Source organism: Artemia franciscana, chromosome 1 (assembly GCF_032884065.1).
Source record: "Artemia franciscana chromosome 1, ASM3288406v1, whole genome shotgun sequence".
In the NCBI taxonomy this organism is placed as follows: domain Eukaryota; kingdom Metazoa; phylum Arthropoda; class Branchiopoda; order Anostraca; family Artemiidae; genus Artemia; species Artemia franciscana.
Genome location: NC_088863.1, coordinates 56,240,630 through 56,262,979, shown reverse-complemented (window position 1 = coordinate 56,262,979; position 22,350 = coordinate 56,240,630). Strand labels below are relative to the sequence as shown.

Here is a 22,350-nt window from a genome sequence, read left to right as displayed (position 1 = left end):
TCAAGCTGTGGTAAACTTCAAATCATTTCTTTTAATCTTGAGATTTTCGGATATTCAATTCAAAGTATAAATCGGTATATCTGCTGAGCGCAAAAGTATCAGTTTGAAATTTGACTCAGATTTAGGATTAAGTAAGAGAACTGTCATAAAAATTTTGATTTATAAACAACTAATCGTGGAAATATGATTGAATGGCATGTATCAAAATAAGTATAAAAATCCTCAGCGGTATAAATAGTAGTTTAGACAATTTCAAACAGTTCGTGGTAACGAACTGTAGTAAGGAGCGACCCGGCTCAATAGTAAACGAAACTCTAAAAAACGGAATTTTGATGCTAAAAGATATATCAGAAGAATCGAATTTTCACGCTTATTCTAAATATATAAGTTTCAATTAATGTAGTCTTTTTCATCAAAAGTTATGAGCCTGAGAACATTTGCCTTATTTTGGAAAATAGGGGGAAACATCCCCTAAAAGTAATAAAATCTTAACGAAAATCACACAATCGCATTCGGCGTATCAGAGAACCCTATAGCAAAAATTTCAAGCTCGCATCTAAAAAAAAATTGGAATTTCGTATTTTTTGCCAGAAGACAAATCACGGGTGTATTTATTTGTTTGTTTTTGTTTTTTTTTTTTTTTTTTCTTTTTCCCAGGGGTCATCGTATCGACCAAGTGGTCCTAGAGTGTTGCAAGAGGGCTCATTCTTACGGAAATGAAAAGTTCTAGTGCCCTTTTTAAGTGATCAAAAAAATTGGAGGGCACCTAGGCCCCCTCCCACGCTCATTTTTTCCAAAAGTCAACAAATTAAAATTTTGAGATAGCCATTTTGTTCAGCATAGTCGAAAACCATAAAACTATGTCTTTGGGAATGACTTACTCCCCCACAATCCCTGGGGGAGGGGCTGCAAGTTAAAAACTTTGACCAGTGTTTACATATAGTAATGGTTATTGGGAAGTGTAAAGACGTTTTCAGGGGGATTTTTTTGGTTTTGTGGGTGGGGTTGACGGGAGGGGGCTATGTGGAAGGATATTTCCTTGGAGGAATATTTCATTGGGGAAGAAAAATTCAACGAAAAGGGCGCAGGATTTTCTAGCATTAGTATAAAAAAAAACAATGAAAAAATAAACATGAAAACGTTTTTTAATTTGAAAGTAAGGAATAGCATTGAAATTTAAAACGAACAGAGACTATTACGCATATGAGGGATTCTAAAAATACTTTAGCATAAAGAGCGAGGTATTTAGGAGGAGACAAATACCTCGCTCTTTATGCTAAAGTATTTTTAGTAATTTCAACTATTTATTCTACGGACTTTTTGATTCAGGGGTCATTCTTAAAGAATTGGGACAAAACTTACGATTTAGTGTAAAGAGCGAGGTACTAACGAGGGTACAAACCCCCTCGTACACATAATAAAAATATAAGAATATAAAAGTTTGTTACGTAAGTTAATTTTTAAGTTACGCATATTTTTTACTAATAAAAACGTTCGTTAAAAATTAAAAGTTCTAGTAGCCTTTTTAAGTAACCGTAAAATTGGAGGGCAGCTAGGCCTCCTTCCCCACCCCTTATTTCTCAAAATCGCCTGATCAAAACTAAGATAAAGCCATTTAGCCAAAAAAAAATTAATATACAAATTTCATTTCAATAATTTATGTGCGGAGAGCCAAAATCAAACATGCATTAATTCAAAAACGTTCAGAAATTAAATAAAAAAAAACTCGTTTTTTAACTTAAAGTAAGGAGCGACATTAAAACTTAAAACGAACAGAAATTACTCCATATATGAAATGGGTTGTCCCCTCCGCAGTCCCTCGCTCTTTACGCAAAAGTTTGACTCTTTGCCACAATTCTACTATTTAAAACAATTAAAAGCTTTAGCGTAAAGAGCGAGGGATTGCGGAGGGGACAACCCATTTCATATACGGAGTAATTTCTGTTCGTTTTAAGTTTTAATGTCGCTCCTTACTTTCAGTTAAAAAAACGAGTTTTTTTTATTTAATTATGGACAAATACATGCAACCCCTATACAAAAACATAAATATATTTTGTGATCGGTTGGTATTGAGAAGGTGAGAAATTTTGAAGTAATATTGAAGTCGCATTCTGTTTCTGTGGTTAACTCAAGTTGTGTCAATTTAGCCTGAGTGAAATGAACTACTATGCAGCTATATTTTAATTAAATATTTAATGCGTAGGGGTGGTTAGGTATTTAATATAATTCGTTTTCGGTGACCTGTTTTCTGTAATTCTCAGTTGTATTTTCCATAATGTTGTTACTAAAGTATTATATTTTCATCAGATTTTGGTATATTTCATTATGAATAAGCTAACTTCAATTCTTGATTGTGTTCGGTATAATACACAAGTATCATCTCTTTAAATGATTGATTTTGCACTGTTTTCGTAAGATTACTTGTTGAAACGCGGTTGACGATGATTGGGAGAAGTTGTAGCGGATTATTAGCGCATCCTCCTGCTTCATCTCAAGAGCGCCAATAAGAGATGAAGAACACAATTGCTTGACAGAGCACGATAGTGTTTCAATTGCTTAAAGATAGTGCAGTTCTTGATGTTATGTCAATTTTTAGAAGGCTGAGGAAAATCATATATAAAGTGTCAAAAAGGGCGAGAAAGTAAATATTCAAGCAAGGATCTTCTTTAACTAAAGGTTAGTGGTTATCTTAATACTCGAAATAGTGATAGTTTTGTGCTTTGAGTTAGGTGATTCTGGGACAGACACATGCGCATGAGTTAATTCTTCGAGAGGGGCATTTCATTAAAACGGGGGGTGAAATTTAATAATATAAATTTCTTCCTGACTCTTTTTTTTACGTCGTTAATGATTAATTAACAAAAAAATTTTCCCGAGTCTGCAGTCTGAGAGAAGCAGGTAATGAGTGAAAATTGAATTTTGAACTTTCTTAAAAAATTGCAAAATCTTTGCATCGTTCTTAGCAAAATCTGTCTTGCTTTGTAAATAGAGAAGAGGTTACGCAAGAAATTTGAAATTCCTTATCAGGCCCTAAATTTAGCAAGTGGAGCCAGTCCTAGAAATCTGAGTTATGAGGCACTATAAGTTTTCGAGCTAATGAGGAGTTGCATACCAACATTCTTAATAAAAGTCTTTGAACTAAGGTAATTACGAGAATTATCCGTCAAAATTAAGAAAATGATGGGGAAGACTGTGAATACCTTCAAATCCTTAAACCCGTTCCAAGAGATGTATTATCAAGATTAGCGTAAACCTTGGGTGAGGGGATAGAACGGGTTCCAGGACTACCACAAAATTGCGCTCTGATTTCCAAAAAGGGTCTAATAGCCATCTTTGTGAAATTTTGCCCTCAAACTAATTACCGTTTCTCTTCTTAGACTTATTTGTACATCAAACTATAGAAGTACATATATACTCCTACACACAAATATTAAGTGGTCGTGGTGATTAAAGTTTACGTACTTGACATAGAATTGCAAAATATACTGGTTGTTCCGACGACGCAAATATATTTTGAAATATAATTCAGTGTGGCAATTTCAAATTTGGCATCTTTGCATGGGGCATGGGATTTGTTAATGAAAAAAAAACCGGTACTTACTAATCAATAATTAAATGTAACACAGCGAGAGGAATTAGTCTTATCTTCTTGGATACCAGACATTCTGACTTCGATTTTCTTATTGTTTATAGAAAATTTCAAACGAGTAAACAAATTAATAGCAAGTAAGTGCTATCAATTCAGAATCATAGCGAAATTAAAATATACAGTAATGGGTAAAACGTATAGTCAAGTTGACTAAGGGGCGACCCTGCTCAGCAGGGTCGCCATCGTATAGGGAATTAGTTGACAGCGCCCCGTCAGTCTTCTCCAGGTCGTCATGCACGGGCTAGTGACGGGGTTTTGTTTGGGTTAATATTGCGGCTGGGAGTCTTTGATGATGACAAATATATACGCAAAATCCAAAATAATCTCAAATTTACGAAAAATATAATCTCAAATTTTTTTATTTACACACTTAGTTTTTTTCTGGTCCCTGTCTTACTTAAAATTTTATATCCGTTTTCTATATTTTCAAACGGAAAGCCTTATGAGAGAAAAACTAGACTAAAGGGTTTGGACATTGATGGAAATGACAAAGAGATGAAAAACATTACGCAACAAAAAAAAAAGAAATTTCTGTCGTGTCAGTGTTTTCCAATCTCTTTATGGTAAATTCTTGTATATGTCCTGATTATTTAAACAAGTTCTTCCTTTTTATTCGTTGTTAAAGGTTTCCAGACTTGAAACCAAATTATCCGGGCTATTTTTAATGTGCATACTTTTTCAGCATTTTGTTACTGTCTTAATTGATAGCTATAGCCTACCCATTATTACATATATTTTTTTCGTTTTAATAATTAACAGAAAGCCAGTGTGTTCCTTTAGAGCAGTGGTTCTCAACCGGGGTCCACATGGCCCCTAGGGGTCCATGTAATATTTCCGGGGGTCCACAGGCAAAACACAACAAATTGGGCGTCCACAAGGATATTCTGGGGGTCCATGAAGAAAACCAACTTATAAGAATTCTACTGTAATTTATATTATTTTGAATCGGTTTAGTGACCTACTCGGAATGGATGTACCGATTTGGGTTTCAATTCCTTTCAAAGTTAATGTTGCCAAAATAGAATTATCTTTGCAAGAGCCCCTCATCGAATTACAAAGTAATGAAATAATGCGTGCAAAATTCAAAGATGGAAAGTACAATATATGGAAACCAATGATGTTGCTACAAAGTACCCTTTGCTCTGGGATAAAGCGTAGTTCTACGTTATTGCTTTTCCTACATCTTATCTTGTTGAAGCAGGATTTAGTCGTGTTTCTCAAATTTTATCAAAAGCTCGCAATAGACTTGACATTGTGAAAAGGGGTGATCTTCGACTATCATTAACATCAATAGAACCAAATATAAAGAAACTTGTCGAGAAGCATCAACCACAGGGATCTCATTGAATAAACATGCCTTTTCCTTTTTTTTAATCACACACTTAATTTCAACTGCTTTTTTTTTATCCAGTTTACCTAAATAATGTTGGAGTGAATTAAACAGCCTGAGAAGCTCTACTCTCCGTGAGGTTTAGTTGCTTGTCAATCGAAGAAACTTGTAGAAACTTGTAATATTGTAGTTATTACCACAATGATAGTAATAATAATAATAATAATTATTATTATATTAGAATATTTTATTGGTATAAAATTAAATTAAAAGTTTTCATTTAAAAATAAAGCTTAATCGTATGCTATTTGTTTGATAATTAAAACCTTAAAATTTATATTAGTGAAGAATAAAAAATTGTTCTTATATCCAATAGCTATGAAGGGGTCCACCAAGATAAAAAGAAGGGAAAAGGGGTCTATGGGAAAAAAAAGGTTGAGAACCACTGCTTTAGAGAGAGCAAAATAAATAAAATCTGTTTCTGACTGATTCTTGGAGAGGAACATTGCATTTTGAGGAAGATAAGATTTTTTAAAAACTTAATGTTGTAATTTTTTTAATGTATGAATATGACTATTTTTATACCAGAAGAAGTTTACTGTTCCCGCCCTTTCATATTAGGATAGCCTTCCATAATAAAACAAAAAAAACGAAAAATTGCTGCAAATAATTTGTTTTTCTGCTATGTGCTGAATTTCCCTTTAATATTCTCATTCGCATCTTTTTCACTACAAACTCTTACAAACTTAACTGGGAAAAGTTGCTAGATCTCTTCCTCCATTTGACGGCGATAAAAATTCTTAATACTTATATTTAACTTCACTAATGTTGCATATGGTTGCATTAGAGTTAGATTTTATAGTATTAAATAAATGAATTGAAAAAATGAATTGAATTGGCTATATTTCTACTAGTTGCAGTTGCAACATACCTCCCCTCAGGAATTCTTTTTTTTACGCACAAACAAACACAAAATTTGTGTTTCTGTGGGAATGTGACATTCTGTGGGAATTGGACAAAAGGAAGTTAGTTATGCCAGGAGGCTGGTCGGTTCTATTCTTGGGAAATTGATGTCTACACCTTATGGTTGTAATTTTCGCAGAGAATTCAATTTTTAATCTCGGCGCTTCTTTCTTGCTTTGATTATCAGTTTTGGAGCTTCTCATAATTATGGATTGCATGCTAGGAAGACTTTATTTTAAAGTGTATTGACTATAGAGTTAAATACCAGTAATTTGGAAACTTGTTCCAGTTTAATGTCTTAAAATTCAGGGAGTTTTAATTGTATAGAACAAAAATCTCTTGGATTGATGTGGAATCAGTTGTCTCAATCCTTCAAAATGAAGAGAAAAGGGAGAAACTTTCCAATGAAAAAAAAAGAGTAAAAATGCGTAAAAGGTATTTGTCAAAATCTTGGAGCGGAGTATTTTTGTTTGTTCAATTTCTCAATGAAAATACTAAAGATGGTTTATTCTTTTAATCTGCCCTTCTCCATTCCTCAGTAACCTGTGTGAGGTCCAAACAAGAATTCGAAAATATAAATTCGTTAATAAAGGGATGGGATCTAGTTTTTTTTTTTTTACTTTAAAGTATTAGTACCCAGGGGTGGCGACTCATGAGAATGTGAAGGAGGCGAGACGTATTTTTAATTCAAAGGAGTAGGCAATTCTGTTGTTTCCTTTATTTTCAACGGATGTATCAAAAAGATATATTTTTCAAAATCTTGGAAGAAAATCTTGGTGATAATTACCCTATCCCTCCCCTCACCCAATTTTTGCCCCCTGTCAATGCGTGATAAAGATTAAAATTTAATGTTCACTTATAGGTACTCGTTAATTATACCGAACACACCCAAGAAATGAAGTTAGGTTAATCCTAAAGAAATATACCAAATAATAATGAAGATATAATAATTTAAAAACAAGATTATGGAAACTACGCAGAGCCGTATCCAGGATTATTTCGGGGTGGATGATTTGCAAAAAAAGTAAGAAAACACATCGAAAATGTGTTTATATTCATCTTTGTTGCGTCTTTACGAGTCGGATAAACATTTTTGTGCGGGGAGGGGGGGGGGGGTCAAACTCCCAAACCCCCTGGATACGGCCTTGAAACTACGACACTGAATTGTGGAAAGCATGCAACGCAGAACACATTGTATTAAATGCCTAACTCAACCTAATCTAACCCCTAACCTCTGTAATAAGTATTAATAAATGAATATAAACTATTATTGGTTGAATGTTAAAAAATATTCCTTTTCAAAGACCCAATTAAATCCCATTCGAAAATCTTAATCAAGTTTTAGCCGGTTCGGCGCACGTCAGTTAACCACAGAAAAGTAGCTGGCTGGAAAAATGTGTGTTTTTTTTGGGGGGGGGGGGAGTGTTAAAAGTAAAGATTTCTAGCCTTGGCTCTCTTGGTTTTAAGTCATTTGTCTTCTAGCTATATTGCAATCAAAAGGATATAGCATAAGTCTTAAGTAAGCGTGGTTTAGGTGTTTTTGGTTTATAAGGCGATTTATAAGTGTTATTGGTTGTCTCGTGCTTGCCCTGCATTTTCAGTTAAAACAGTAGTTGAAAGAGAATCTTGGATTTCCTTGGTTTGAACTCGGTCAGGACCAGCGCATACTTGCCTAGGCAGTAGGGCTCGACTGTGATGTTGCCGATGTAATTCTTGCGGCTGCTAGTACTGGGTGTTTTTAAACCGGCAGGCTCGCCTTAACGAGCGTTTACCCCCAAGAAAGATTCATTTCAGGCAGTTGACCGTTGGGCTAGTACAGTCTTCAGTTGCAGCGACCCGAGTGACCAAAAGTATTGCACCTCCTCTTTATATTTAATATTTTATTAAATATACCTACATCACAGTTTGTCTCACGCAAAAATAAGCAAACCAAAACCGATTGCAGGGAAGTAAACCGGTGTTTGTCAGATCTTACAGAATGAAATTTTTGAGTGTGTTCCGTATAATTAACAAGTATCACAAAATATGTTTTCCAAGATGTTCAGTGGTTTACTGGAAACACAAATCTACGTTAAAAAAAAACAACTGATTATGAAAAGAAAAATTTTTAAGGAGCATGTAGAAAATAAACGACAAATTTAAAAAGTTTTCAATTGACTTTTACCGGCTATAAGATCAGTACTTATACTATACAATTTCAATTTAAAAAAAAAAAAACATAGACAAGCTTAGTTTTCAGCAATGTATTAGTTCTTCAAAATTCTACAAATATATGGGAATGTTTCCATAACCCAGTATTTTTTAATAACTTTCTTCAGTAATATGTTGAATAAAGTATGAAGCAGTAATTCTGTTCGTTTTCAAGTCTCAATTTCGATCTTTTCCTTCATTAGAGAAATATTTTTTTAATTAATCTTGTTCGATTTTAGGCCTTTAAATTACATATAATAAACCATGGGGATTGATCATATCATGATCTTATCTTATAAATAGTCCATAGGGTATATTATCTTTGCCATTTTTGAGAAGTTACAGATAAAAAAGAATTGGATAGGTGGATAGGGTTTGAAAATGTACCCTTTGCTTACAGGCACATACGTAGGAACTTGTTTTGGGGGGCCCAAATCCTTCAAATCCCTTATTATGTGAGAAATATCAGAAAATTCTGGGAAAAAAAGAAAAAAATCATAAGATTTTTAGTGGGGCCGGGCCCCGAGGCTTCCCTGTGTACTTGCTTTTCTGCTTTGTATCTTTAAAAAAAATTTAAAAAATATAGGGGTGTACGTATTTTTGCAGGGGGGAGGGGGTGAGATTCACAGCACATCCTTTTATGTCTAAAATCTACTTTACCGAGCAAAGTTCGATCCCCTGGTACTATATTATTATGTTGTGAAAATCGTAAAAAGGTTGGAATCGACACCCTTCTGGGCAGCATTTTCAAATTTGATGTTACAAATATAGCATTAACAAGCAATATGCTCACTCCATGTTTTCCAAGCAGAACCACTCGCATTCTTACATTGTATGCTAACTCAAAAGAAGTTATCCTGCACAATGTAGCCTACATTTCATACGAGAACGGAAAACCAGAAAAATAGGTTTCAGGTTCAAAGGATTTTTCTATGCCTCAAAAAATACGGTAAAATCACTTTATATATCAAAAGCTCTTTTTTTTTCACTATTTCTGTAAGGGACAAAAGCGGACATAGTTTTAGATTTTGCATTTTGAATATTTCATTTTGGATTAATCAAAAAGGTCTAAATTTCTCAAAAACCAAAAGTTGTACTGGAAAACCAATATCATTTTATCAGAGGTGCTTAATTTTTGGGCTGTGGTTCAATAGTCTTCTTGCTTTGAAAGGTGTGTGATTCCAAACGGTATACACATACATGTAGGGCGGTGGGGAGGATTTACAGAGAGACACTCAGGGTCATATCCAGGATTTTTGTTCGGGTAGGGGGGGGGGGTGTGTTAAAAAGGATTTTTTCGGGGGGAGAGTACAAATAAATTAAAAAGCGGTATATTCATTTTTGGGTACTTATCTATTACATCAACGACACTTAAGTTTACGCTGTGTAAAACTCGAAAACAAAGCGGTTTTATCTGTCTACATTAAGAAACGATTCGCTTGTGTTCAGTGGAAAACAAGCGGCGGGTAACAGAATTCATGGGAATTATAGGATTTGGGATATATATTTGCGTATTAGAGGGGAGGTTAGGTTATCCTCATCTCCTCACCCCTAATGTGTAAATATATAGCCTAAATTTGTTTCTAAAGTATTATATTTTTCACCTTTTTTTGGCATTTTTAATCAGGATTGACCTAACTTCCCTTCTTGAGTATTGGTTATATAACACATAGCCTAAGTACCCATTTTTACTACGTTTTTACGAGGCTAACAAAATTTCGGGGGGGGGGGTTCAAAAAATCCTAATTCCTCACTCCCTTGATATGGCCTTGGAGTCACTGCTAATGTAGAAATGCAGGATACATGTCAGGAATGATGGCTTCACTATCACCTTTCTTAGGAGTTTCCTTGATTTTTCCAAAAGGAATTGGGTTCCCTGGAATTTTTCTAAAAATTAATGTTTGTGAATGCACGATCATAACCTGAAATGCGACCTGTCGGTTTTCGCTATTATTAATTTTTTGAGATCAAGTCATTTTCCTTTGGAAAAATTTCCCGATGTCCTGAAAAACTTGAAGAGCCCCCCAAAATTCCGGAGTTGTCAAACCACTGGAAGAGAAACCTTTCAATTCAAATGCTAAATTTTATTAGACTTTAATGGTGATATCAGACTGTAGTAGACTGTATTCGGTGGTGTTAGATTATCTTAAACTGTAATGATGGTAATAAAGGCTATTTAGTGGTCGCTTGATATACAGTATTTACCAATAGTACATCATACGGCTTCTACTGCATTATATGACTTTTACAGTGTCGTAAGTATGTGGCATCTTGTGTATTCCAATCTGAAATGGATCAAAATAGGCTGAATGTTCTGCATTTTGAAGGGCAACACTTGGATGGAAAACCAATGAGAAAATTTGATTGTGTAGTTTTATTTGTTTTTATCCAAACTGCATCTGACTGATTGAGCCTTATGAATAAATTTCTCTCTGAGGCAGTCGGTATTTAAGATCTAATAAATTAAAAACCTAGGATGGAATCTACACTTTCCTAAATTGACGTCAAAATACAAGGATATTTTAATGTCTCTATGCTAATAAGCTATGCACTTTAATGCATTTTACTAATATATTTGCACTTTAATAAAAAAAGAAGAAAAACAATGACCGTGGAATGTCAGTTTAGCATAAATATACTGATATTTATTCCGTAATTTTTACATTGATAATTATTCCTTAATTTTTCAATATTTTTATTTATTAAAATCGAAAAAATAAAAACATTTAGAATCTATTTTGTTTTCTATAAAGTACAGTTTTTTTTCTGGTCTTGAGTTGGCATGGAGGATGTTAGCCCTACTCATTTTAATTGTTGCTCGATTTGAGTTTGACTTGGTTATTTATTGTAATTTCTGTTCTTGGGGTCTGATCTATTTATTGATGGTGATTTGTGATAGTTTTAAGCTTGCAAGATTATTTGCCTTTATTTCTGCTCATTTCTTTGTTTAATTTTCGTTCAATTTTTGTCAAAATTTTCTCTTTCGTTTTTGTGAAAAAAATCTTTAAATTAATTTCTTTTCGTTTTTTATTGATATAGTCTTTTTCGTTGTAAAGAAACGATATCTTATATCTTTCCGGTTTTTTTTTCTATAAGAATTTATAGTTTGGCTTGCTATTTGTATATCGGAGAAACTTTTACGCCAATATTTAATCTTGACACAAACAGTATTGTTTAATTTAATTTTATACCTCCTCAAGTTGACTAGAAAAATTAAACATAAGAAAATTCCCAAAAAAATTCTATCTATGCTCTTTGACAACCTGGATACGCTTACTCTCCTTTGCTTTATTTAAATTGTAAGAGTAGAAGCAGTAATAGTAGTAGCCCTAAAACTTTCAACTTAATACCCCCAGTGGTTCACGATATACTGCTGAGTGTCTTATTGGCAACCATGCACACAGTGCCTTTTGATTTATTTTTAAAGCCATATTCAGCTTTAAAGCATAATGGGCCAATTACATAATTGGGGGGGGGTGACATAACCAGTATCCCAAGAGACATAGTTTATGGAGCGTTCTACTATGCCGACCAAAATAGCTGCCTCCAAATTTTTACCGGATGTGTTTGGTAAATTAATCGGCCTTGGAGGAGGGTTGCTTAACCTCCAATCTCTTTTGACTTTTAAATCGGCACTAGAACTGTGTGATTTTGTTCAACATCTGCCTACGTATTCCTTGAAAGCTTCACCTTAATACTCTTAGTTTGGGTTGTAGCAATAGCTGTAGTTGGATTAGTAGCGGTATATGCGTAATACCTTTGATTTCTTCAACACTCCCTTCAACATACGCTGAAAGTTTAAACTTAATACCGTCAGCCGTTCCCGAAACATTTCTGATACGTCCTCTTGACATCCTGTATGGGCATAGTATATTTCGATTTAGTTCCTTAAAGTTTCAATATTTCCCAAACTTTCCATCTGAAAACCTTTTGTTTTAGTAACAGCAGCAGTCGTAGTAGCGGAAGAATTGATAGTAGTAGCTTTAACGGCAGTTGTAGTAGTAGTAATAATAGTAGCAGTAGTAGTTGTATGAGTAGAAGTAATAGCATTAGAATGCAAATATTTTCTTTTGGTTAGTCCAACATCCCCCACAACAAGCCCTGTTAGTTTCAAATTAACACCAAACTGTTCCTAAGATATTGCTGTTACGTTCTTTTGACAACCTGCATATAGATTGCGCGTTATAACTAAGTTTATTTTCCTTCCTCCAAATTTATTGAAAGTTTTTCCTTCATACCCTTAGGCATAGTTTTCATAGTAGTCAGAGTAGTATTATTGGTGTTACTAGTAGTAGTATTAATAATAATAGCGGTAGTACTGGTAACAGCAATAGCATTAATGTATTGCCTTTACAAGTAGCTGCAATAGAAGTAATAGTTAATACAGCAGTGACAGTAGTTTTAGTAGTAGCCTGCACATATTGCCTTTTGGTCAGATCTTCCCCGTATTGTTCCAACTTAATGCCCAAATAAATTGTGGAAATAAGCTCTTTTGATAATGTACATGCACATAGCATCTATTTATTTAGTTCGAATTTTCCTCAATATTGTGAACAGAGTAGTGCGGTAGTAGTAGTAGTAGTAGTAGTAGTGGTGGTTGTTGTAGTAATAGTGGTTGCATGCAAATATTGCCTTTTTGATTATCTCTCTTATTATTTCCTCAAAGTTCCAAATTAATATACCCAGGCATTTCCGAGTTACGCTCTTTTAAAAATGCATATATACATAGCGTTTTTTGATTGAATTCAAAACTCCCCTCAATGTTCTCTGAAAGGCTACCCTGAATGCCCTGCTCTTTTTGGAAACAAAATTTCGAACACGCAAACCTTTTTTAATAAAATATACTATGTGTAACCAAAGAACGAATTGCCTGACTTGCATTGCTTATCCTGAGGACTGTGGGGAGGTTGAGATTTCCAAAGCTATAAATACTGGACCTTTCAACAATGCTGAACAAAACAATTCTTCTAAAATTTTGTTTGGATGTATTTTGGGAATGATAGGCTTTTGGGGAGGGGCTGGCTGCCCTCCATTCATTTTTGGCTCGTGAAAGGGATATTAGAACTTTCGATTTCTTATCAAATGATCCCAATCCAATCCGAAGTTTATAAAATCAACCGTTTCAGAAAAATATTATATGATCTGGGGTTAAATTTACATCCCTTGTCCCTGTGCTTTGGGGAGTTGTTTTCACCATGATGGCATTGTTGGTTGCTCTTCGGACTTTTTCGAACAAAATTGCTATCTTACAATTTTGATTAGATGCGTGTAGGAAAAATAGGGCGTCAGGAAGGGGGGGGGGGGGGCTAGTTACCCTCACTCGCATTTTAATCTTAAAAGGGAATTAGATCTTTGAATTTCCAATCAAACGAGTCTATTATCATGTAGCGTTCGCACAACCACCCCTAAAAACCTTACATGCTCCTGGGCCATAATTTGCAAACCTTGCTGCCAAACTCTGGGGGTTGTGTCCACCTCAAAGACCTTGTTATGTGATATTTGGACTGTTTTACATGAACAGCTATCCCAAAATTTCTATTGGATGCATTTGAGGAAAATAGGACGCGAAGTGGGGGGGGGGGCTAGTTGGACTCTGATCACTCTAACTTTTAAACAGGGCAATAAAACTTCTAATTTCAAATCCAATGAGCCCTAAACGAAGTTAGTACGACCACTTTTTACACTCTTGCTCAGCAGGGTGGCCAGTGTAGAGGGAACTATTTGACAGCACCATCAGTCTCCTCCATGTTGGCCTGTCTCGGGACAACCTGTCTTATACGACCACCCACTCTATAAATTATACATCTCTCGGGGTATAACTTACAAACCTCACCAAGAGGCCTGTGGGGGTTCGTCATCCTCAATGACATAATTACCTGAACTTTCAACTACGCTGAAGAAAATGGCTATCTCAAAATTTAGATTTGATGTATTTGGGGAAATGATGGGTGTTATAGGGGGCTGGTCGCTCTCCAATCACTTTTGACTTTAAAAAGGGCACTGGAGCTAAGTTCCATTCGAAGTTTCTATGACAACTTCTTTTATGCGATGTACCTTGTTCGAAAGAAAGTAAAAAACAAATAAATAAGTAAATAATGCATCTTACCCACATCACTCTTTACTAAGGCAGCACTATTGCGTAGCCTATGATACCCAGACAATAATAAACCAATGAATCATCTGTTTTTTTTTTTTTTTAAGAAGATGCCCATAGTCATAAGTGGTGTGCCTGTTGAAGAAGCACCACCCGATACGAGGTCTCTGTTCCTTGGTGCACCAAACTTGAAAGATGCTGCCGCCCAGTTTACTGTTATACCGAGCAAAATGGTTGGCTCTCATGGGTTGATCTACGTTGGACAGAGGGAATTTGCTTCAACTGTTTCTCATGACAGTAAGTTCAATATAATCGAGAAGACATCGTTCAAAATAATAAGATTGATGGCTTCTTTTTACCCCATCAATAAAAAAATTTAGAATAGTAACAATACTGCTAATCAGCAATTCTAGTCAGACATTTACATGAGCCTCTCCTAGACTGAGGCAAGCCCTTACAATATTTTTAGTGAAAAATATTTTAGAAAAATATGTTTTTGTTGTCTATAAAGTGTCTACCAGTATTTCACAAGTACCAGACATTTATTTAGTATTTGCCAAAAGGGTGACTTGGTGGACTCTCTTGGTAAAAAGAAGATGGCTTAGTCGGCTTCTTGTATCCCCCCTTGTATTGCTTAGGTCCTTGGCGGTGACAAATAACCCTTACTTTTTTCAGATCGGCGATCATGGGTTGGACACTCGCAGGCAGTGATAGGTTCGTTTAGGCAGTGTCCAGCATAGTCTAAATTTATAAAATGTTACCTATGCCAATATTTACCAGCTAAACATAGCGTTATTTAAAGTTAAACATAAGCGTTCTTCTATCATTCTCCTCTGTACTTTCAACACAAAATCAATTATTTGACTAGAACTGTTCATTGAACAGATGATGGCTGTTGACGTAAAATTAAATACCTGTGGGAATGATCATTTATAAAGAGAAATGATACACTTATCGGGCTTAAAATCAAATTTTTCATCCATTAGCACGCGCATTTCGGTCTAGCAGGATTTTTTCTCGATCAACGCATCTTTTTTTCTGGTAAGGAATATTGGTTAAATATTCCAGTTTTTCACCTGTTAAAAAAAAAACCTAACTTTTAGCTTTGACACATGATCAGGAATGGACGCAGAAGTTTTTCTTTTGAATAAATTTCTCTCTGAGGCTCTCGGTATTCATGATCTAATAAATTAAAAACCTAGAATGGGATCTGAACTCTCCTAAATTGACGCCAAAATACAAGGATATTTTATTGTCTCTATGCTAATAAGATATACACTTTGATGCATTTTACTAATATATTTGCACTTTTCTAAAAAAAAAAAAAAAAAAACAATGACCGTGGAATATCAGTTTAGCATAAACAAACTGATATTTATTCCTTAACTTTTATACTGATATTTATTCCTTGGAGCCCAGGTCCACAAGTTTTCCTGGATTCTCCCATAAAATGCCGTTAATTTGTTGGTATTAGTGGCTCGGCAGATGACGATTTGCTTATTCTCAGGACCACGATGACAAAATCATGTTCAAAAATGAGTTGGACAATACCAATTTTTCGTGCTTTTCTAATGAAAGACCCTTCCTTTTGAAAAAGTAAGGCTTTCTATTGTGGTTAATCCCAAAATGGGCAAGTTTCATATTTTGTTTCTTATGTCTAATTTCCTAAACGAATCCCTTCACAAAGCTGTCTTATTCAATTCTGGCTTAAGTTGATCATCATCATAGACTACGATTGCAACCATCATCTACAAAACCTTAAATTCTGAAATAAATAAATACAAACAATACGTAACTTCCATCAATTTATTAATAAGTTTTCATCAAATATATACATTTTTACGCATTTATGTAAGGAAAAATTGAAACTTGTTTAGCTTCTTTCGTCATTCGTCTTGCGTTTCGCTTGTCTTACGGTTGTATGACTAAATACCTCACATAGAGCCAGGGGGTGTCATTTGGGGAGTGGGACAAGGGGGCAATTTTTACACCATAATTTTGCCCTATGCATGGAGAAATGGACAAGACAGTGGCTCATACGATGCGTGGAGAATTGAGTGAGGTTAAAAGGAAAGTGTATGGAGATTGTAGGTTTGATGAAAGATGGCTGGCAAATATATGTAGGGATGAGTGTTTCATAAGTGTGGAAAGATTAGGGCGATTTCTTAGGCAAGCAATGCAACATAGAAATTTATTTTTGTAATTGGGTGTAACTGGTTTTTGTTTATGTTAATGCAGTGTTTATGTCAATGGGAATTGAATTTTTCAAATTATATTAACGCGATCCTATGGTTTTTAGAGTACTAAAGTTATTATTATTATTAGCCTACTATTGTTATCTGGCTTGTTTTATTTTTCATCAAACAAGCCAGATATCTAATTGAGACAGCATTGACTCTGCCAAGCTAATTCAGAAACGTTATTGAGAAAATTGAAATGCTTTGATTTAAAGCTCCCCCTTTAAATAAAGTAAACTAGATTGATTTTTCCATTTTCTTTTACTATATTTGGTTCCCACGATATATTTAACCTTCCTCATATACAAGAATAACTAGAGATCTGATTTTTTTTTTTTTTTTTTTTTTTTTTTTTTTTTTTTTTTTTTTTTTTTTTTTTTTTTTTTACTAGGAGTCCAACTTTTGACTGAGTTTTAATTTTGAGTTTGTGCCATATCCTGGGTGTCGAAAAATTTTACTTCAGTCGACCACTGCATATTAATAACAGTTTAAAACCAAAATTGTATTTTCAAGTTTTTACCCTCTTCTGCTAAATGTGCTTTGTGTACCATATATTCTTTAAATTAGCCCAATCGTGCTGGCTTAGACCATATTGCAAGAAGGAAATTACAACCAAGCAACAAGCGAATAAATGTTTGATTTTACCAAAGAGTAAACTAGAAATTTTTTTCTTAAGTGCACAAACAAGGCCCCTATCTAGAAGGGATTAGGGGGGTCTGAACCCCCCTCCTGATTTTTTTTTCGACTTTTAAAAACGTAACTAAATGCATATAAACAAATTTTGATGTGTTTTTTAAAGTTTTTGTGCCTACCCCCCAAAGAAATATAATCTAATTGAGACAGCATTGACTCTGCCAAGCTAATTCAGAAACGTCATTGAGAAAATTGAAATGCTTTGATTTAAAGCTCCTTCTTTAAATAAAGTAAACTAGATCGATTTTTCCATTTTCTTTTACTATATTTGGTTCCCAATATATATTTAACCTTCCTCATATACAAGAATAACTAGAGATCTGATTTTTTTTTTTTTTTTTTTTTTTTTTTTTTTTTTTTTTTTTTTTTTTTTTTTTTTTTTTTTTTTTACTAGGAGTCCAACTTTTGACTGAGTTTTAATTTTGAGTTTGTGCCATATCCTGGTTTTTACAAGGGTTTTCAAGTTTTTACCCTCTTCTGCTAAATGTGCTTTGTGTACCATATATTCTTTAAATTACCCCAATCGTGCTGGCTTAGACCATATTGCAAGAAGGAAATTACAACCAAGCAAAAAGCGAATAAATGTTTGATTTTACCAAAGAGTAAACAAGAAATTTTTTTCTTAAGTACACAAACAAGGCCCCTATCCAGAAGGGATTAGGGGGGGGTCTGAACCTCCCCCCTGGTTTTTTCGACTTTTAAAAACGTAACTAAATGCATATAAACAAATTTTGATGTGTTTTTAAAACTTTTCGTGCTCACCCCCAAAAAAAATCCTGGATACGGCCGTAGCGTTAGGATGAAATTCGTTTATACGAGCCTTGACATTTGTATTTGACTCAAAGTCCTTCCCTTCATTCGGCATATTATAATGTTTTATATCTCTACGCAGGGGTGAAGCTCCATCATTTTTATTGGGAGGAGCAAGAGAGGTCTATATCTGGAGAAGGGGCACGGGCTATTTAATAATTTTTCTCTCCAAATTATTGGGGGGCAAGTTCCCCTTTGACCCCCCCCCCTAATGACACCCCTGGCTCTAAGTGAGATCTTAAGTCACACCATCGTAAGAAAAGTGAAACGGAAGACAATTGACGAAAGAAGTTAAGCAAATTTCACTTTTTCCTTAGGCTATAGCCCAAATATATCAAAAGAAATATTTTTTGAATATAACTAGAACAATATTTTTTTTATTGCCTCAAGCAGTAAATTGTTTGTGCTCAATTCAACTCAAGCTCCTCCATTCTTAAATTCCCATTAAAAATATCCCTTCGCCCCATGTCTCCTTTGTAACCGCAGAGAATCAGAAAAACCTCTTGCCATACTCGTGCTTCTTGATCGCAAAAAAAATTTATCATACTTGCCACCTCAGTTATCTGTACTCAGTCCATTATTCTATAGTTTCGCCATTATTCTATAGTTTCCGACCATGAACTTGAAGAATCCTTTCCTTGAGCTCCTTAATTTGCTGATTCAAGTAGCCGTAGTCATGGCATCGTCACAGCACGTTCCCAGAACCTCACTTTATTCACCACTCTACTACGTCTGATCAAAAACATTCCTAAATATCCTCTAACTACATAAATTTTTAATGTTTCTGTTTACATCTAACCAACTCTTACGATAACCTAGCAGCACCCATCGTAATTTATCGCTTTTCTGGAACCCCAAATTTTCGATGCATAATGCATCGCAAGTACTAACTTATTCCTAAAATCTCCTCTTGTATCCTAACGTACCTTTTATATATATATATATATATATATATATATATATATATATATATATATATATATATATCATAGACCCCTCTCTAAGCCATCTTTTGTCAGCACAAAGACCCGGAAAGAAGCAGAAAAAATGTTCCTTCTGTATTGGATATGGTATATATACAATAGATTTCTGAATAATTTCCAAAAACATCAAAATTTCCAATCTAATTTCATTAAGTCGTTAATAGTGCATTCTTTTTGCATTCTATCATATGATAGTTCGGAAAACTTTTAGAAGTTGTCCAAGAGTAAATTGTGCTTTTGTCCATATAGCTAATTACTACTTTAATATAGCACACACTCAAAATAGAAAATAGCTATGAAATACAAATAATTAGGTAATTTACTAAATTTATTGGAAGGCCATGACCCCTTACCCCTTCCCCCACATAATTGGCATGCCTCTGCTACCCATGAATACTTGCTTTTCTGACAGATCAAAATCAGAAATTTAAATAGTTTTACAGACTGAAGCCAGGTTGAAGCCAAGGAGCAGTTGAAGTAATTTCATTGATAGTTTAACTTTTCTAAGAGGGTCTAAATGTGGCAAAACACAAAGGTATGGTTTAAAATAAAGAATCTATAAGATATACTTCGTACAATTTCGTGAAACCGGTTCCTTTGACACCTAGCAAATACCAACCCCACTGAAAAGACGAAAACTTGGGATCCATGATGCCAAGAGAGATAACTATAATAATGGTAGTAATCATGCCACATGGGCAGAGAACTTCATCCATTAAGTCAGCCGAAGACTTTCCCACAAAATTATCTTTTAAACACATGTTAAATCTTACTGAAATGTACATTTTTTGGCCTAAAATTCGTTTTTTTTTTTACACAATTTCATCCCTTTACATAAATTTGACAATTATAACCCAGGAAGATTAGAAAATTGGACGACAAAAACTCTTGGATGTATGTAATTCCCTCTGGCGGTAAACTTCTAAACGTTCACTAATTCACTTAACGGTCGATGAGATCCATTAAATCTGCGATAAATTTTGTAATTAGTTTTTGTAAGTCTACCCTGTTTTGGTTCATGGCTGGGGGATCCGGTTGCAACTTTCATTAATTTTTTGGGGGGACAGTAAGGAGACCTTCTGCTGGGGTGAAAAGGCCAAGGTTTTTTGGTTCGTTCCCCATATCCTTTGCTTCTTTATGCCTTTCGTCTGACAGCTCTGCTGCTGGTTTTTATATTACGTACCGATTTGTAGATTCTTTTCCTCCGTTTTTAGGTAAGATTAAATAAAAAAAAAAAAAGTTTTTTTTAACTGAAAGTAAGGAGCAAAATTAAAACTTAAAACGAACAGAAATTACTTCGTATATGAAAGGGGCTGCTTCCTCACCAACATCCCGCTCTTGACGCTAAAGTTTGACTCTTTCTCTCAACTCTTCTTTTTAAAACAGTAAAAAACTTTAGCGTAAAGAGCGGGATGTTGGTGAGGAAGCAGCCCCTTTCATATACGAAGTAATTTCTGTTCGTTTTAAGTTTTAATTTTGCTCCTTACTTTCAGTTAAAAAAAACTTGTTTTTTTTTATTTAATTTCTGAACGTTTTTCAATCAATGCATGTTTTGATTTTGGCTCTCCGCAGAGGAATAATTAAAACGAAATTTGCATATTAATTTTTTTTTTTGCTAAATGACTTTCTCATAATTTTGATTGAATGATTTTGAGAAAAAATAGCGGGGGAGGAAGCCTAGTTGCCCTCTGATTTTTTGGTTAATTAAGATAAAGGCAACAAGAACTTTTAATTTTTTACGAATCTTTTTTTTAGTAAAAGATATACGTAACTTATAAATTAGCTTACGTAAAGAAGTTTTGTATTCTCATGTTTTTATTACATATATGAGGGTTCGCCCCCTCGTCAGTACCTCGCTCTTTACACTAAAGCTTAGATTTTGTCCCAATTCATTAAGAATGACCCCTGAATCACCAAAGCCGTAAAATAAATAGTTGAAATTACTAAAAATACTTTAGCGTAAAGAGCGGGGTATTAGGAGGAGGTGAGCTCCTCATATGGGTAATAATTTCTGTTCGTTTTAAGTTTTAATGCTACTCTTTACTTCCAGCTGAAAAAAACTTTTTCATATTTCTTTTTTCATTGTTTTTTTTTTAATAATGCTAGTAAATCCTGCGCTCCCTTCATGGAAATTTTCTTCTACCATGACAAATTCCTCGATGGAAAGCTCCCCCAGCCTATCCCCCTATTCTCAACCCCTCCCCCCAGCCAAAAAATCCTACTGAAAACGCCTACACACTTCCCAATAACCATTACTATATGTAAGCACTGGTCAAATTTTGTAACTTGTAGCCCCTCCCCCAGGGACTGTGGGGGAGTAAGTCATCCCAAAGACATAGTTTTTATGGTTTTCGACTATGCTGAACAAAATGGCTATCTCAAAATTTTGATCCGTTGACTTTAGGAAAAAAATGAGCGTGGGAGGGGGCCTAGATGCCCTCCAATTTTTTTGGTCACTTAAAAAGGGCACTAGAACTTTTCATTTCCGTTAGAATGAGCCCTCTTGCGACATTCTAGGACCACTTGGTCGATACGATGACCCCTGGGAAAAAAAAAACAAAAACAAAAAAAAAAAAAAAACAAACAAATAAACACGCACCCGTGATTTGTCTTCTGGCAAAAAATACAAAACTCCACATTTTTGTAGATAGGAGCTTGAAACTTCTACAATAGGGTTCTTTGAGACGCTGAATCTGATGGTGTCATTTTCGTTAAGATCCTATGACTTTTAGGGGGTGTTTCCCCCTATTTTCCTAAATAATGCAAATTTTCTCAGGCTCGTAACTTTTGATGGGTAAGACTAAACTTGATGAAACTTATATATTTAAAATCAGCATTAAAATGCGATTCTTTTGATGTAGCTATTGATATCAAAACTCAATTTTTTAGAGTTTTGGTTACTATTGAGCCGGATCGCTCCTTACTACAGTTCGTTACCACGAACTGTTTGATATTAAGATCATTTACGACTTATTTTACATCCTAATATTAAACATCAAAGTGCTGTTTTGTTTCTATCTTAATGAAAAAAAGTTAAGTTTTATATCATGTACCATTAGTTATTGAAGTAAAGTTTTATTATGCAATGAATAAAACTGAAACTGGAATTTCATTCAGCAAAACACATTTGATTTATTGGCTTTAGCACAATACCCTGGTTGATTTACCATGGCAATGTTCTATTTATGTCTTCATTCGTCGGTAGATTTATCTCAAAAATTTGTATACAATTGGCAATAAATTGACTTATTTTTTCCTTTGTAGAGAATGTATCGATCATTGGCTCGGATGATTGTACCACTTGCTTGATTGTGATTCTTCGGCATACAGGTAAAGATTTTAACTCGTTTTTGATTCTAATTTCTGGTGATTGGGATTTCTTCCCGAGACTCTCTTAAATC

At 34.5% G+C, this 22,350-nt stretch overlaps 2 protein-coding genes across 5 annotated transcripts in view; one reads left to right on the top strand and one right to left on the bottom strand.

The window, feature by feature from the left end:
* LOC136031546 (uncharacterized) overlaps positions 1 to 22,350 on the bottom strand; it is a 611,644-nt gene that overhangs the window by 511,228 nt on the left and 78,066 nt on the right. The gene's annotated exons all lie outside the window — the stretch shown is intronic.
* Positions 1 to 22,350, top strand: part of LOC136042655 (protein N-terminal asparagine amidohydrolase-like) — a 29,748-nt gene that overhangs the window by 395 nt on the left and 7,003 nt on the right. Inside the window, exons 2-4 of the mRNA XM_065727645.1 lie at positions 2,417 to 2,676; positions 14,337 to 14,523; positions 22,214 to 22,279. Coding sequence (XP_065583717.1) covers positions 14,337 to 14,523; positions 22,214 to 22,279 — 253 coding nt within the window. The 5' untranslated portion in view covers positions 2,417 to 2,676. The remainder of the gene's footprint in view (positions 1 to 2,416; positions 2,677 to 14,336; positions 14,524 to 22,213; positions 22,280 to 22,350) is intronic.